The following is a 15,891-nucleotide window of genomic DNA, read 5'->3' as shown; positions in this document are numbered from 1 at the left end:
ATTTCTGGTAATCCCACCTGGAGCTTTACAAAATTTGAGACTTTTCTCATTTTTTCGCAACACTGCACACATCTGCTACCATGTTAACAACAAGTTTTTTTTAACTTTGTCCCTTCTGAGAGGATGATATATTGGCATAAGAAACCTTTAAAGCTCTATATGGAAGACAGCTGAAAAGAACCAAGGCTTAAGTAGAACAGCATAAACAATTACTTTGGGATTAATAAGGATTAATTTTCAAAAGCGCCATCAATGACTGTAAACCCCCAAAATGAAGTCAAGCCATCAAGTGCCAACAACTACTTTTAACAATCTTGCCTGTGTTCACAGGTAGTAATGAATACAATTACAAAATGTCATAGAAGAATGTTTTCTGTCTCATTTATAACAATGGTGCTGATCAATGTAAATGTATCCATCTGCTCTTTAATTTTAATTATCTCAGCCTAGAACAGGCATTTAAACTCCTCCAGCAAACTGACCTTTAGCAAATGTTTTATGCAGCGGTGATCTTAAGGTATACACGATTACAGCCTGGTTAACTGAATAATAATTCTATGTCAAGCTACCAGACATACACTTAATTCCAGCAATTAAAAATCACAAAGTCTTCAGCTATATTCACAATTGTTAGCAAAGCAAAATTACCAGAGGAGCAAGCCTCCTTTTTGCATCTCGCCATTCTGAGCAAGGAAACCCATCAGTACTGGCATTTTTCATTGGAGGATCGCTATTAAATTTAAGGAGACCCCTTTTTAAAACTACCACACCACAATTAAGAAAAAATAAAGAGGAAGAAACAGCACAACAGTTAAAAAAAATCTGTTATCTCTAGTAAGCCACATCAACTAATAACTTTTAAATGAGCGAGACCGTCACAAAAGGACAAACGAGCTGCTTTCTTATGAATCATAGAAAGCCGGGGGAGGTAAAGCTACACTGCCAATTTAATAACCTACTTGCTTCTTCACCATCTTGACATCTCGGAACAAATCCCAAAAATACAAGTTGCTAGCAAAGCGCCACAAGCACGAACGTCAAAAGGCATCGCTGTCATTACCTTTCTGGAAAATAAACCTTGAATAAAATGTCTTCACCATTGTGCCATCTATTGTCTACTCCCACTACACCATGAAAACTAATGTCAAACCAGTCACGCTTAAACTGACGCTCTTAGGGCAAATGACATAGTAGCCCAGAACACAGGCAGGGAAAATTCAGCTAAGTTTCCATAGGGGACTAACATCCACAAGTGTATTTTTACAAAATGTTGAATTTTATTTAAGTGATTGTATATCCTATGAAAGACTCGGGAGTTTTCCCTTTCAAATTTTGCCTGTAAAACATTCATGTAGTAGAGCCAAACATGTAGAGTTCCCAAAGTCCAGTATGTAAAAGGAACAGCTGTGCAAGTAGTGTAATACTTCTTAAATGAGTGCAGCTTCAAAACTGTGGGGGAAACTAAAATCTCTCTAATTAAGCCTTCACTGAATTAAATTTAATCTCTTCTTCAGTTCAAGCAGTTGATGATTTAAGGGGGCCGTACAAATCTTGTTCTTTTTACAGATGTTTCCAAACCTTTGTGAAAGGCAATGCATAACTTATTGAAGACCATTAACATACTGATGCAGCCCATACAGTATAGTATAGGTCTCCAACAGAAACAATTATCTAAGTAGATTCAGCAAAACTGTTCCTTTAGAGCTTAAAAAAAAATTCCCTTCCTGACCACTAAGAGGCTCTGGCGTTAACTCACAGTGGAATCTTACTGCTCAAGTGTTTACTATATTATCCAGATAAACTTTTATCATTATGTTCTGTACTGAAAAGGCCAAAATAATGAATTTACTGCTGGCTCAGTATCTACGACAATTTACTCCGTGCAGGAAAACAGAACAAGAATAATAGGAATCTAAGTTTAGTCTCAACAATCGGTTAAAGCAACAAGCCAAAAATAACATCAGGAACAGAGAGACACGATAAGATCTCCTTGCTCACTCTCCCAATTGTTTGAGTTAGGAAGTAGTTAAGGTTGAAGGAAATGCTGTATTTGGAGGCAGTGTACACTACTCCATATTCCAGCCGTGACTAGAGGATGTGAGCCAATTCTGCCTCACTCCCAGGTCCTCAAAGACCAATTACAGAGAGAGACGAGTACAAGTGAGCAAAGAAAAGAAGAGAAAAAGCACAAAAGGGAAGCATGAGAAGAGAAGGGAATGAAACTGACTGGAACCCTAGACAGAGGGAGGCTTGTTCTACATCACCATAATTTTTTTTTTTTATTTGTGCAGTGGGGATCCCTTTATTCTGTTAACTCCATGGACATTATAAGCATGCCCTTCAGTAATTAATACTCACATCCCACATTATCCTTCAGCAATGTGCTCTAAAAAAAACAAAAGAATAGTACTCCAAAAACACAACCCACTGCGGTTTGCAGCAACCAGACAAGATCAGCAGGCGTCCACAAGCACCCACAAAAACAGCAACAACATGGAAGGACGACAGATTCTGAAGGGTGGACAGCACGATCATTTCGAAACGCTGCTCCAAAAACACTTCAAAGACTCCTTAATACACTGCAATCAGCCTGCTGACGTATGTTAGCTGCGAGCAACACTTGAGATGGGAATAAAAAAAAAAAAAACCATCATACAAAAGCCAAGGACACTGTGGCAAAGATTCAGTCACCAAGCTCAGTCGGCTCACGTCACCTCATCACGTCAACTCCATTCTCGCGCTGTAATTGATGTGGAAAAATTGCTGTTCGACTGAAGGAGCACAAAAGTGCATCAGCGTCACCGGTCAGAAGCTGGTGCTACATGACTCACCCCATAAATTTACACTTGCAATGTAACAAACTCCCAGAGAAGACAGAGGAACTGAACCAAGGAGTGCCATGCAAATCAAAGGATGCAAGCCGATTTTCTTAAGTGTCTCTTCCGTTTATTCACCGCTTGTTTCAGGGGTATAGGTAACTATTGTCCTGAGAACAACAAATCTGAAGAACGCTGCACTCCTCTCTCTCAAATTGGAGAACTTACCAGAACGGACTCCCCCAAGATTTTAATGCATAGTGGTCCTAAGATTTCAGTTAAGCAAAGGCCACCCCCTCACTTTTACAAAGCATTGTATAGTAGCTTCGGTCTGCAGGTCAGAAAAAGTCCCCCAGTTGGCCCTTTCCACGGCCTTTAACTGGTTTTGTGCCTTTCAGTCAGCTTTCTACATCAAATACCGGGAGCTTCCACAACCAAAAGAAAACTCCAATCAAAACCACACATGGTATAAGCATATACATACTTGTGACTCTCTGTGGCCAGGGGAAAGACCTCCGCTAGTCTGTCAGACCCAAGGAGATTACAAAAGATAGTGGAAGAAGTCCTGTCTATGATGCACATAAACAGCCAACAGGTTATTTCAAAACACACTGTACCCTTTGGTAATTTAAGTTGAGGCTGGTAGCTTAGGAGCCACTATGTAGCTTTTAGGAGCTCAACACATAACACCTGTTAATCACAAATGTTCAAACTGCCACCTCCCCCGTACTGGTATAAAGCACAGTGGTAGTTGACTCACCACTGCTCATCGTTAAAGGAAATCAAAAGACTACTGCAACGTTGTTCTAAAGGCTACATTCATACTGTGGTCAACATTCAAAAAGTTTCACATAAACCCAAAGCAAAAAAAGAATTCGAAGTTAGTGCATTTGATTAATTTTATAGATGCCATCCTTGAGTAAGTCATTCTTCATTAATTTTTGGATTATCCTGCATAAAGAAAAAATACAAAATTGGGTCTCTTGTCCTGTGATGTAATTTCTGATTGCTTTAGATCTTGTGATGCGTTTTGTGGGGATACGAGTCTAGAGAGCTATAAAATGGGTATTCAGCCACTCGGATGGTTTTTCCCTTATAGAATGACACTATATATAGTGATTAATACTTCAGACGAAGAACAGCTGCAGCACTTTGTGGGCAAGAATGAGACATAACATTGCTTTTTATGAAAGAGAAATTTACATTCTGATCAAATACCCAGACTTGTGGTTTGAATGGTATATCCTAAAGAGAACTCAATCTTAATTTCAATTCAAATGAAAAAAACACTTATTTGCATAGACAGAATAGCCGATCTAGCACAAGATAAATGAATGGATTCACCCTGATCAATCAACATTAACATTTCTTACAAGACAAGGTCTAAATGATTTATGAATACAACAGCATGCTGACAAGCTGAACACGTGCTACAGTAGATGTAAAAGAAATTGCTCATTTATAACAACTGTCAATGCTTCCATTTTTATATTTTAGGAAACCATTTCTAACAAAAACATGACTTAAGTAGGAAGAGCCCACCTTGCGCTTTGCTTTCTTGTAGCTTACCAATTCCACTTGCACCTAAATGAGCAAAGTGGGCTGAATAACCCTTCTTAGCACTATGTCTACATAGTTTTAGAATACTGAGAAATGTAACCCGTAATGTAAACAAACTGATATCAAAGGAAGAAAAAACCTCTCAAAAGGAATAATTTGAAAGTTTTCTTATGCGAGCCAGGATTGGAAAGATCTGAGGTTTCATAGACCTTTAGTCTAGGAGGCAGACAGAATCACATCTCAACATATCAACTATTTGACTCGTTCTTTTGAGTCTACCACACCATAAAAACAAACCTGTCAAAAAAAAGGTCTAGGCTCTTTTAAATTCTCCTTTATTATGGACAGAATTAGGTTTTGGGGCCTTATTCAAACAGTCTTTGAGGAGCTATGAAAAATTAAAGATACCTTGAAACTATGCAATTTAAAATAATTTTGGTTTACATGTCAGAATCCAAGCCGATTGAGAAGACCGCTGTACCATACCAAACAGAACCATCGTCAGATCTCAACGATAACATCTAGAACATCACCACAGAAACCCATCCCGTAGTTGTACCCTGCCATCAGAGGAACTTTATTCTCTACTACAGCAAATATCATTGTGAACCCAAGCTTGAAAGACTTTCGCCGAGACGTTTGTCTCAAGAACTTCATTGGCAGCTTCCTGCCTTCCAATTTCCTGTGCCAAGTTTGATTCCTGTCCTCGCACAATACTGAACAGCTCATCAGGGAGTTTATTGTTCTGCACTGGGCCCAGTGGGAAGGAAAGCCTCTTGCTGAAGCAGGTTGATTCTACTGGGGCTCAATTCAAGAAAGGACAAGTGTTGGCCGATCTCCCAAGAGCCCCTGGGCCCAGCTGCAGGAAGACTACCACACAGAGGAGGAGGAGACAAAGCAGTCTTTCTTTTTAGTGTGAACGAATCTTCCAAACCCAGAAAAAAAAAAATAAGTCAGGTTCCCAATCACTGAAGTCAGCTGGAAGGGTGAATGCGAGACCTGCTCCGATAGCAGGACTGAGATTTGTCATGTGTACTTTTGTTCAGAAGATATAAACACTGTTTCATTTAGTTCAGTTATGAAAGGATGTTCCTTAGAATGAAACATGTAAGGACAGAATCTTGGCAACCTTCTTGGGGAATAGACTTTTTTATTAATCAAAACAAAATGAAGAGAATCTTGTGCAAATAAGAGAAAATCAACAGAGGCTGAAGCTGTGCTATACTCTGCCTTATTGTAGTTCCTGCATTCAGTGTACTGTTCCGAGAACAAACGAAACTTTGAGAACCCAGCATCATATGGGATTTCATAGCATGATAAAACCTACAGTTGTGTGAAAAAGTGTTTGCCCCCTTCCTGATTTCTTATTTTTTTGCATGTTTGTCACACTGAAATGTTTCAGATCAAACACATTGAAATATTAGACAAAGATAAAAAGTAAACACAAAATGCAGTTTTTCAATGAAGGTTTTTATTATTAAGGGGAAAAAAAATCCAAACCTTCATGGCCCTGTGTGAAAAAGTGATTGCCCCCTAAACCTAATAACTGGTTGGGCCACCCTTAGCAGCAACAACTGCAATCAAGCTTTTGTGATAACTGGCAATGAGTCTTTTACAGCGCTGTGGAGGAATTTTGGCCCGCTCATCTTTGCAGAATTGTTGTAATTCAGCCACATTGGAGGGCTTTTGAGCCTTCACCGCTTTTTTAAGGTTATGCCACAATATCTCAATCTGATTCAGGTCAGGACTTTGACTAGGCCACTCCAAAGTCTTCATTTTGTTTTTCTTAAGCCATTCAGAGGTGGACTTGCTGGTGTGTTTTGGATCATTGTCCTGCTGCAGAACCCAAGTGGGTTTCAGCATGAGGTCACGAACAGATGGCCAGACATTCTCCTTCAGGATTTTTTGGTAGACAGCAAAATTCATGGTTCCATTTACCACAGCAAGTCTTCCAGGTCCTGAAGCAGCAAAACAGCCCCAGACCATCACACTACCACTGCCATATTTTACTGTTGGTATGATGTTCCTTTTCTGAAATGCTGTGTTACTTTTATGCCAGATGAAAATGGGACACACACCTTCCAAAAAGTTCAACTTTTGTCTCGCCAGTCCACGGAGTATTTTCCCCAAAAGTCTTGGGGATAATCAAGATGTTTTCTGGCAAAACTGAGACGAGCCTTTTTGAGCCTGTTCTTTTTGCTCAGCAGTGGTTTTCATCTTGGAACTCTGCCATGCAGGCCATTTTTGCCCAGTCTCTTTCTTATGGTGGAGTCATGAACACTGACCTTAAATGAGGCAAGTGAAGCCTGCAGTTCTTTGGATGTTGTTGTGGGGTCTTTTGTGACCTCTTGGATGAGTCGTCACTGCGCTCTTGGGGTAATTTTGGTCGGCCGGCCACTCCTGGGATGGTTTACCACTTTTCCATGTTCTCGCCATTGGTGGATAATGGTTCTCACTGTGGTTCGCTGGAGTCCCAAAGCTTAAGAAATGGCTTTTTAACCTTTTCCAGACTGATAAATCTCAATTACTCTGTTTCTCATTTGTTCCTGAATTTCTTTGGATCGCAGCATGATGTCTAACTTTTGAGGATCTTTTGGTCTACTTCACTTTGTCAGGCAGGTCCTATTTAAGCGATTTCTTGATTGAGAACAGGTGTGGCAGTAATCAGCCCTGGGTGTGGCTAGAGAAATTGAACTCAGCTTTCCAAAGATGTGATAAACCACAGTTGATTTATGTTTTAATCACTTTTTCCACACAGGACCATGTAGGTTTGGATTTTTTTTCCCCTTAATAAAAACCTTAATTTAAAAACTGCATTTTGTGTTTACTTGTGTTATCTTTGTCTAATATTTCAATTTGTTTGATGATCTGAAACATTTCAGTGTGACAAACATGCAAAAAAATAAGAAATCAGGAAGGGGGCAAACACTTTTTCACACCACTGTATATATTGTCCTCAAAACAAGGCTGGTTTTTCTTTATCTTATACTTCGTTTCCGTAGCAAGGATGGGCTCGTATTACGTGAAGGTTACATGCTAGGGGGTCCTTTCACCCTGTCCAAAACAACTTTCATTAACTTCTCAACTGTAAAGGTCTTTATTACAGGATACCTTGGTCATGGTTGGTCTTGCTCATAGATCTACATCCTACTTTTTGTAGTGGACCTTAAAAGATAGGTATAGAAAAAAAACACATGGATAGCTAAAGATCTAAATGACATTTCCAGCTTCACATTGGGCTTGAATTGTGTGCAACAATCTAAAATGCAAAAACAACACAGCCAGATGCTCAAGATATCTTGATAAGTGGGGTACGTATTGAAAATGTATAAAAGGATTGGCAGTTGTCAAGCACAAACGTTATACTCAAAATTAAATACCAAGACCTTTCTTGAAGACTCTGCAGGCCTTATAATCAAAAGAAATCAAGATTGAATTTAGAACCTTGTATTTTTAAACATGAGAAATCATCGTCAAAGGAATTTACAGACTTCAAAATCTTCAGAAACTCAAACAAGGCCCTTCTCGTATTCACATCATTAGAAAATGTTTTTGTGGAAACTGAATTGGTTAGTGAGGAGATGCTAATTTACATGCTCAGAAGCAGTAGCTGCTCCCATCTGGCTAGTTGGCCTTTTAGAGACAGACGGGTATAGATTATCTCAGCCAGACCCGGTCCCCCCCTCCTCCTGCCACCCCCAGGCGACTGGACCCAGACTGGCACACTCATGGCCTCCTGCTCACTGACCTTGGTGGGGGCGTTCGGAGGGGGGAGGGAAACAGACAGCTCCAGAAATGCTTTCCAAAACCCATACTGTTCCTGCTGAACAGATGTCTGAGGGGTGCCTTGCTCAGTTACATCGCTGAACCCTTCGACTCACCATCGCTGCATTGCTAAGGATCTTGACAACATGAATGGACCCTTGTACTAGACAAGAATCCTAACCATTTCGTTACCTTTTAAAAATGAACAAGACTCCTTTTTCAGAAAGCACATTCTATCATTACAGTTCATACATTTCGGTGATGTGTGACGAAGGAAAGGAACACAAGTTCTCCAGTTTGATCTGTAGGCGGGCTGTACCGTGTGGCAGATTTCGGGACATTTTTTCTATGTGGATTTGTGATGCAATAAAACTCACATGGATATTGCTCTCCCAATCACATCAGAAAGCTAGGGATGCTACCTGGATCCATTGAAGAAATTACTGGATAGTGTGCCATTTAAAGAAAGCAAATAAACCAGAACTGTTGTGAAAATACACAACTAGGGAAAAAAACAGACCCTGAACAGCACCGTACAAGAATCAGCAGCCTGGTTAACAAAGGGGATAGCCATTTCCATTCACCCCATTACAAATCCTGATCCATCATATTTTACATTCTCAACCAAAAAATTACTAATACGACTGAGGCTACATCAAGCTACTTTGGGTCCACATAAACAGGCAGAAAGTTTATCCAGAAAACTGTGATTAGAATTTCTATAACAAAGGGAAAGGGAAGGAAAAGGTAAGGGAAATTTTACATTTCAAAAGACCTGTAAATCTATCGGGACCATATTAGACTACAAATGAAATAAGCTTAAACCTCATATATATATATAGTAGTAATTTAATAAGTAACAGAATAATGAAATTATTCAAAAACTTAAGAGATATTTATTACAGTGCAGGTATCAGTGATTCTAGAAATATACATATGCATTTCTTGTTGATGTAAAAGTTACTTGCTTACGTTTCTTGAAAAACACACTTACCTTATAAAGTAGCAGCAGAAAATCAAACTTAGGACAAAGACAAAAATGCCTGTTCCAAAGATGACCATGTAAATGTTCAGAGGAAGGTCCTGGAAGGTGATTGGAGGCATTGTGCACGATTTATTTGTGTAAACCAGCCCCAGACCACAGAAGCACCCTACAAAAAAAAAAGATGAATTTAACAAGGCTGTATACATCTACACACAAATAAATGCAGCAACAGGATATTCCGTGATTCAACCTTGCACAGGTAGATGACAAAAATAGGGAATTCAGGGATTTTGCTGATAAATGTCAAGGAAATTGGTAACAGACCCAGATGTTCTTTAATTGAGGTGGTCAATTAATCTAACGTCTCCAACGGAGGCTGTCACAGCAGAAGAGTATAAATGTGCAAAAACCAAAATGGTCTGATAAGTCACAGGCTCAATGCTCAGACCTTCTTTTAATATTGTGACTTCCGGCCACCTTTTGCTTGGAATTTCACTAAGGTCTGACCTCTCACACTAAAAAGTTACCCTGGTGGGCTGGCAGAGCACAACACCCTTGTCTGTTTCATTATGAGCCCAGGAAGGGTCTTCAGCATCACACCAATATCAGTTTAAAGATGGTTGGCCTCTTGAAAATGCCGTCCAGCACCATGCGCCAAATGAGAACTAGGTTATAAGTTAGCTCACACAAGCTCGAGCTAACATTCTAGCCATTGCAGCTTCCAGACCTTTTTAAGACAAGGAAGGAAGTTTAACAGGTCTGCTTCCCCTCATCAATGCAGCAACCATTCTCATCTTATGAAATAGGCTGCTGGACTCCAAGGTCCCTGCTCATCTTGATCGCCTCTTTTTGCTGTGAATGAAGGCTTTGCATGCACCTCATCCTTACTATTTCCATGACATGACAAGATTCTACACAACTCCATGCACTGAGGAGGACTTGCAACCTGTGTCATGACCTTTACATTAATCATGCTGTGCATTTCAGTGTTTCACTGCGTGTGTAAAGGTTGGCCTTGCAAGCAGACATCACCACAGACAGGCAGCTATGACATGCAGAAAAAGATCTACCAAGTCAGTCCTACAGAGGTCATTTGTTTTTGACCATGTGAGATCTGGTTACCTTTTTTATTGCAATGCCTTTGTCATTTCTTGTTGCTCTTCATTTTGAGACTTATGCTTATGACTGTGCTGGTATTCCCTTCTACAGCTAAATTTCCAAAGATGCAATGGGATTTTTTTTTACACATTATTCTTCAAATTCAAGATGTAGTCCTCACCTTAATGATTAAACTAACGATAGAGGCCTAAGTAACCCATTTCTAGTACTTCCAAACCCAGTCCTGGAGAAATGCACAGTTGCAGGTTTTCATTTCAAACAAGCTTAATTCCCTAACTGAAGTCTTAATTGAATGAACAATTAATTGATTGAAATATATGCAGTTTTTATTCTATGCAAATGTTTGGAATTTGTATTTCACTTATGAAATGCTATAATTGAGAGGCAACTTTCAACATGTCCTAGAGCTGAAAACAGTCAAACAGTTCAAATCAATCCTATTATGATGTCGATTTAGGGTTCGGTTGTGTCACGGAGCTCTGCCAGAGCTCAGACCTGCAGGTGTGTGGTCCTCCAAGATCAAGTCTGGGAACTTCTCACAGCCCACAAAACAGCCAGTGCACTTATGTCATGAGGAGAACTTTCCAGGAATGAAAGTTTATAGGCAGATGTGGAAATCCCTGTGTTTATGGCAGTCATTAAAAAAGTGCAAGTGTAAACACATAAAAAAAAAACTCAGTGACAAGCAGAAACAAATTTCAACACCTTTTCCCCGCAGTATTGGCAGGGTTCTCAGGTTTTTCTTTTTGTTCACATGTATCCAACCGGTCTACAGAATTAAATACATATATTCTGGTAAAACTCAGCATTTCCGAGCACTGCTATTATTTCACCAGCTCTTTACACCTCGTCTCGTTCTGCATTCAGCTATGAAACTGTGCCAAGTTGAATGTACTTACAGGTCAGTGATTTCTGAAAGAGTAAGAACCGCAAGAAAAATCACTTAATGTTCTTTTGTCTCTACATGGGATTGGTACCACTAAAAAGGAAAACCAAATGTCTTGACCCAAGTGAGATGAGCGATAGCCAAGGTCTGAACTGGGCAAATATGCAAAATCATTGCCCTGGGACCAGTTTGTGGGATCTAATTGCTTACTAACAGGAATAAACTAACAAGTCTGATCCTTTTTAGTCTTAAGCAGGGAAGATTATGAGGGGACCTGATACAAATATTCAAAATCCTCAAAAGAACTGAAAAAGCCAACCCAGCAAACGTCTTCAGAAACAACAGTACGACACAAACCAGAGAATACAAATACTTTTTTTCCCTACACTTCAATTCAAGAGCAGGAAGCACTCCCCCCCAGAGGACTGTGGGAGTATGGAACCCTGGTATGTTTTTTTAAAAATGGCTGAATGAGATCCTCCAATCAATTAGCAACTGAATACCAATTTAACTAGATGGGCTGAACAGTCTCCTCTCTTTCGAAACCTCTCTTAAGGCAAGTGAATGCAAACTATACTCTGGAAGAGAATAATAAAATAACTGTCCTATATCAAAGATTGAAATTGTAATTAAAAATGTGCAGCAAATTAATTTGGGTTTTGGCTGATGTACCAAGTATTAATCACAACATACAGTAGTCCTGTTCTCAGGTGTGGCTGTTTTTTGTCAAGTAGAACACTGTAAATGAGTTTTCCACTGTAATAGTTGTCAAGATTATTTTTATTTATTGCACTTTTCCCCATCCATGACAATCAAGTAGATGGGCTCCCATCCCAAAAATGGAAGAACTTCTTGACATTAGCAGAAGTGGAAGCTAACCCCCCATATTTTTTTTCTGAAGAAACAGAAGGTTAAAAATGAAAGGAGGCTATATGGCCCATCTGGTCCTTTTGATAATAAGTAGCTAATAGATCAAGGATCTCATCCAGCTGTTTCTCGAAAGAAGCCAGGGTTTTAGTTTAAACATGGTTGGGCAAGCCTCTTCCATTCCTCCACAACCTTTGTGTAAAGATGAGCCTCCAGTCCTCAGATATAAGTTACAGTTTGCACTTATGACCCCTACTTTGTATTTAACTGCTGATGCTGACGATCAACAAGAGAGAGAGTCTAGGTCACCCCAAGCAACTTGGTTGATCAGAGACCCCATTCTCTTCAAAAGAGAAAAAATGTCCAATTTTACCACTGTTCCAGCATACCATTACACTGAACACTAAGAAATAATGCCTGATGGTGCCAACAGAAACAGCCAAATAAAACAAAGACAGACAGGAGGTACTCTGTAATCTTTCACTGTTGCCGACTTCATTCTGTGACAGACATGTGGAGTGTGACCTTGATGACACCCACTATGTGAAAAGAAATGCTCAGTCAGCAATCGAATATGCCATTTTGCTTAGCCTTGCCAGCTGGTGCACATTTCGTATATTTTTCTACATCTAAAAGGCACGCCAGCAAAGGCTTTCAATAACACCAGAAGCAACTGATAAACCATGTCCTTTAGAGTTCAGTGCTCTACGATCCAACTTCTAAGGTGTGGAAGAAGATCAGCTGTTATCAACTAGCTCACGATACATTTGCGGAAGAAAACTGACAAAGGAAAGGAGACTGCTCACTGGGAGAAAAAAAAAATCTCCTCTACCATCCCACCTCCCAACTCAAGAGACAATACTATTCTAAAGTCAAAAGGCTTTCAAAACAGGCACCTTAACTTTTTTATATAAAAAAAACAAAGAAAACACTAAGCACATGGAGGTTACAAACATTTACATATCAGGATGAGGCACCCGAATTTATGACTAAACTCATTTATGAGTTCCCTTAGAAGACAAAGCTTCAAACCATCATATCTGAAAGATGGACTAAGTTCTGTTCATCTGAGAAACCCGAAGACCCTTCAGGTGGTGGATAAGCCAACCAATTACCCACCACCTTTACAAAGCCAAAAGCATTTTAATCATGGCATTTGGCCTAGGTTGATGCTGACAGTTTGAGTCGGTCATTCTTCAAACTATCAAAATTATCTCAGTGCCGGGTTGATCAGAGCTGCAGAATCACAAAGAATGAAATGTCTTCCTGTTGCAGATACAGAACAATTACCAGACTCATACATAAAAACTGAAGCTAAAAAGGAACTGTGATGAACAGGTTAGACTCTTGATTTTGTGGTGTTACAGTTACACATGGGCAGCACAGTAGTGCACTGGTTAACATTGCTGCCTTGCAGTGCTGGGACCCTGGGTTCAATTGCAGAGCTGGGGCACTATCTGCATGGGGTCTGTATGTTCTCAAGATCACGTGGGTTTTCCTGCAGGTACTCCAGTTTTCTCCAGTAGTCCAAAAACAAACTCCTAGGTTATTTGACGTTAGAGAAATATTGGCCCTAGTTGCAAATGTGTGCATGTCTGTGTTTGTGTGTGCCCTGTGCAGGACTGGTATGCTCTCCAGGGTGTACCCTGCCTTGTGCCTGTTGCTTGCAAGATAGTTTCAGCACCCCCGTCCGTAACCCTGAATTAGAAGAAACGTTATGAAAATACAGGAATAGACAATTAAAGTTTCTACTTGAATGTGTTTGACCATTGTATTGTGCAGCAATCAATTTAACACTTGAAAGAACTGTCATTTAAATTAGGACAAAAGAAGTGAAGAAACAAACTTCATTATAGCCAAGAAATTCATCAGACTAATTTATGGATTCAACTGAACTAGAAAAATACTTTGCAAATGCAAAACCTGCCAACCCACAAAGATCCTGCATTCAAGTAGATAGGAAAGCACTGTGGTTACAGTGCTAGACTGCCGTTCTGCAGCAAAAGGAAGTGCTCGTTTTTTAGTTCTCTAAAGATAGAATACCGTGTACGAAAGGGAACAGAACAGAACACCAGTGGGTTTGCAGAGGACGGGAGAAAATAATTATGATCTCAATGGTTCTCACACTAAGCAGAATAGAAAGAGTGAATCATTCATTGCAGAAGCAGATCATTCATGCCACCAACAAATGAGACTGTCTGAATAAAATGAAAATGGGATTTCACTAAGTTAAAACGGATCCCATGCTTCACACAACATAAAAGAGGACCATAATTATCCATTTTGTACAGTATTTCCGCACTCATGTGATACAAATGTCACTTTTCTGTGCTGGCATCCACATGATGAGAACAAAAAGGCTTCAGGACATACCTGTGGACACGTATGCCATCTAATATGCTTGGTGTTGTGTTGCAGCTGTAGCCAAACAAGGCTGCCCATTTTCAGAACAACCGAGCAAAATGTTCACTGCTGAACGTTTTTCACTGCCATAGCATTTAGTTGTTCAGGCACAGCAAGACACTAACCTGGTTCCCTTCACCCCTTCTGGTGATTAATGGTTTAAACCTTATTAGTGTCCTCCAGCACATAAGAAAATGAAAAAAGACATGTTTATAACACACATTACAAGAAGAAGAGAAAAAAACAGGGCAAGCAAGGATCATTTTATTATGCGACAGATTTTTTGCTGGTTTGTCAGCACACATCTCTGCATTCTGAATACCAGAAAGCACTGCACCATGTAACCAGGCAACCATTACATTAAATAAGAAACATCTCCTGTCCTTCCACACTTGCTGCTAACCCTGATTTTTTAAATGAAAAAATAATTGGATATTTATGCATTTTTATTTGGCATGTTATTTGATTATGTCAAAACCTCAAACAGCCAAATGCAAAAGAACTCCCGAGTCCAGCTTGCTGCTGTGCTGTTTTCCTAATTCGCCTTGCAAGGCCACCCATAATAAACAGTGCAAAAACTGTCATATCAGTCAACAAATGCGTTTTAAGTAATAGCACTTTCTCTGGTTATTGTATCGGATGTAGTGAGTTTTTCGTGCTTACTGTTCTCTTAACATTCAGAAAACCTGACATTTAAAAGCCCAAAAAGCAGAGTGAAAAAAGGTTCTTACATCTCGCAACTATGAAGCACTGGAATGTAGTGCTCCAAGACCCAGCAATATCAAGTGTATATTTATAGCTACAGAAAACCAATCTGATTTTCACAAGAAGTTATCATTGAATAAGAACAACTGCTTAGGCTTGAATCTATGGACACATTAGACATGACAAAGCTCAGGCTTGACCTACTTGGCTGAGGACCGACCACCTGGCTGTAGGTCAAGGACATCCAGCCTCCCAGACTGAGAGAAGCTGAGCCAGAGGCATCTGCACAGTTGCAGGAGGGATGCAGAGACGACCGATAGAAGGAAGAGAGGAGCTCACTGTGGTATTTATAGCTTTTTGGGAAGCAACGCCATGGAATATGATTACAAGTAAGCAGAGCGAAAGGAGAATGAAGCTACAGTCTTCCATACAGACGTTTGTTAAAATCTACATTTATAGTCCTAGCGGGGGGAGGGGGATGGGGTAAAAGGCACAGAAGAAATGGCAAGACTTTTAAATCAGTCGTTTCCCTTTCAGAAGCACACAACTAAAAACAGCAGACGCATACACATCAATGATTTAAAGGGAATATTCAAAGCCAGGAAAAGACTTATTTTATTCAAGTCTCTTTTACACTTCACTTACCACTTCTTACATAAAGAATCCCATCTCCCTAAGGCACCCATTAGATCACTACAATCGTGTTACATATTGTAATGGTGTATTAATACTGCATTCACTTTCACATATTCCAGGCATCTTTAAAGTATTTAATGGTGGTGGTT

The 15,891-nt window shown here is 39.8% G+C and overlaps 1 protein-coding gene across 3 annotated transcripts in view; it reads right to left on the bottom strand.

The window, feature by feature from the left end:
• The window catches only part of rnf122 (ring finger protein 122), a 32,604-nt gene that overhangs the window by 5,775 nt on the left and 10,938 nt on the right, over positions 1 to 15,891 (bottom strand). For all 3 annotated transcript variants that reach the window (XM_015337316.2, XM_015337255.2, XM_015337192.2), the window contains exon 2: positions 9,136 to 9,292. In XM_015337316.2, coding sequence (XP_015192802.1) covers positions 9,136 to 9,245 — 110 coding nt within the window. In that variant the 5' untranslated portion in view covers positions 9,246 to 9,292. The remainder of the gene's footprint in view (positions 1 to 9,135; positions 9,293 to 15,891) is intronic.

This window comes from Lepisosteus oculatus, chromosome 2, assembly GCF_040954835.1.
Source record: "Lepisosteus oculatus isolate fLepOcu1 chromosome 2, fLepOcu1.hap2, whole genome shotgun sequence".
NCBI classification, from domain to species: Eukaryota; Metazoa; Chordata; class Actinopteri; order Semionotiformes; family Lepisosteidae; genus Lepisosteus; species Lepisosteus oculatus.
The sequence above is the reverse complement of the archived record's forward strand: the minus strand, read 5'-3'. Positions and strand labels throughout refer to the sequence as shown.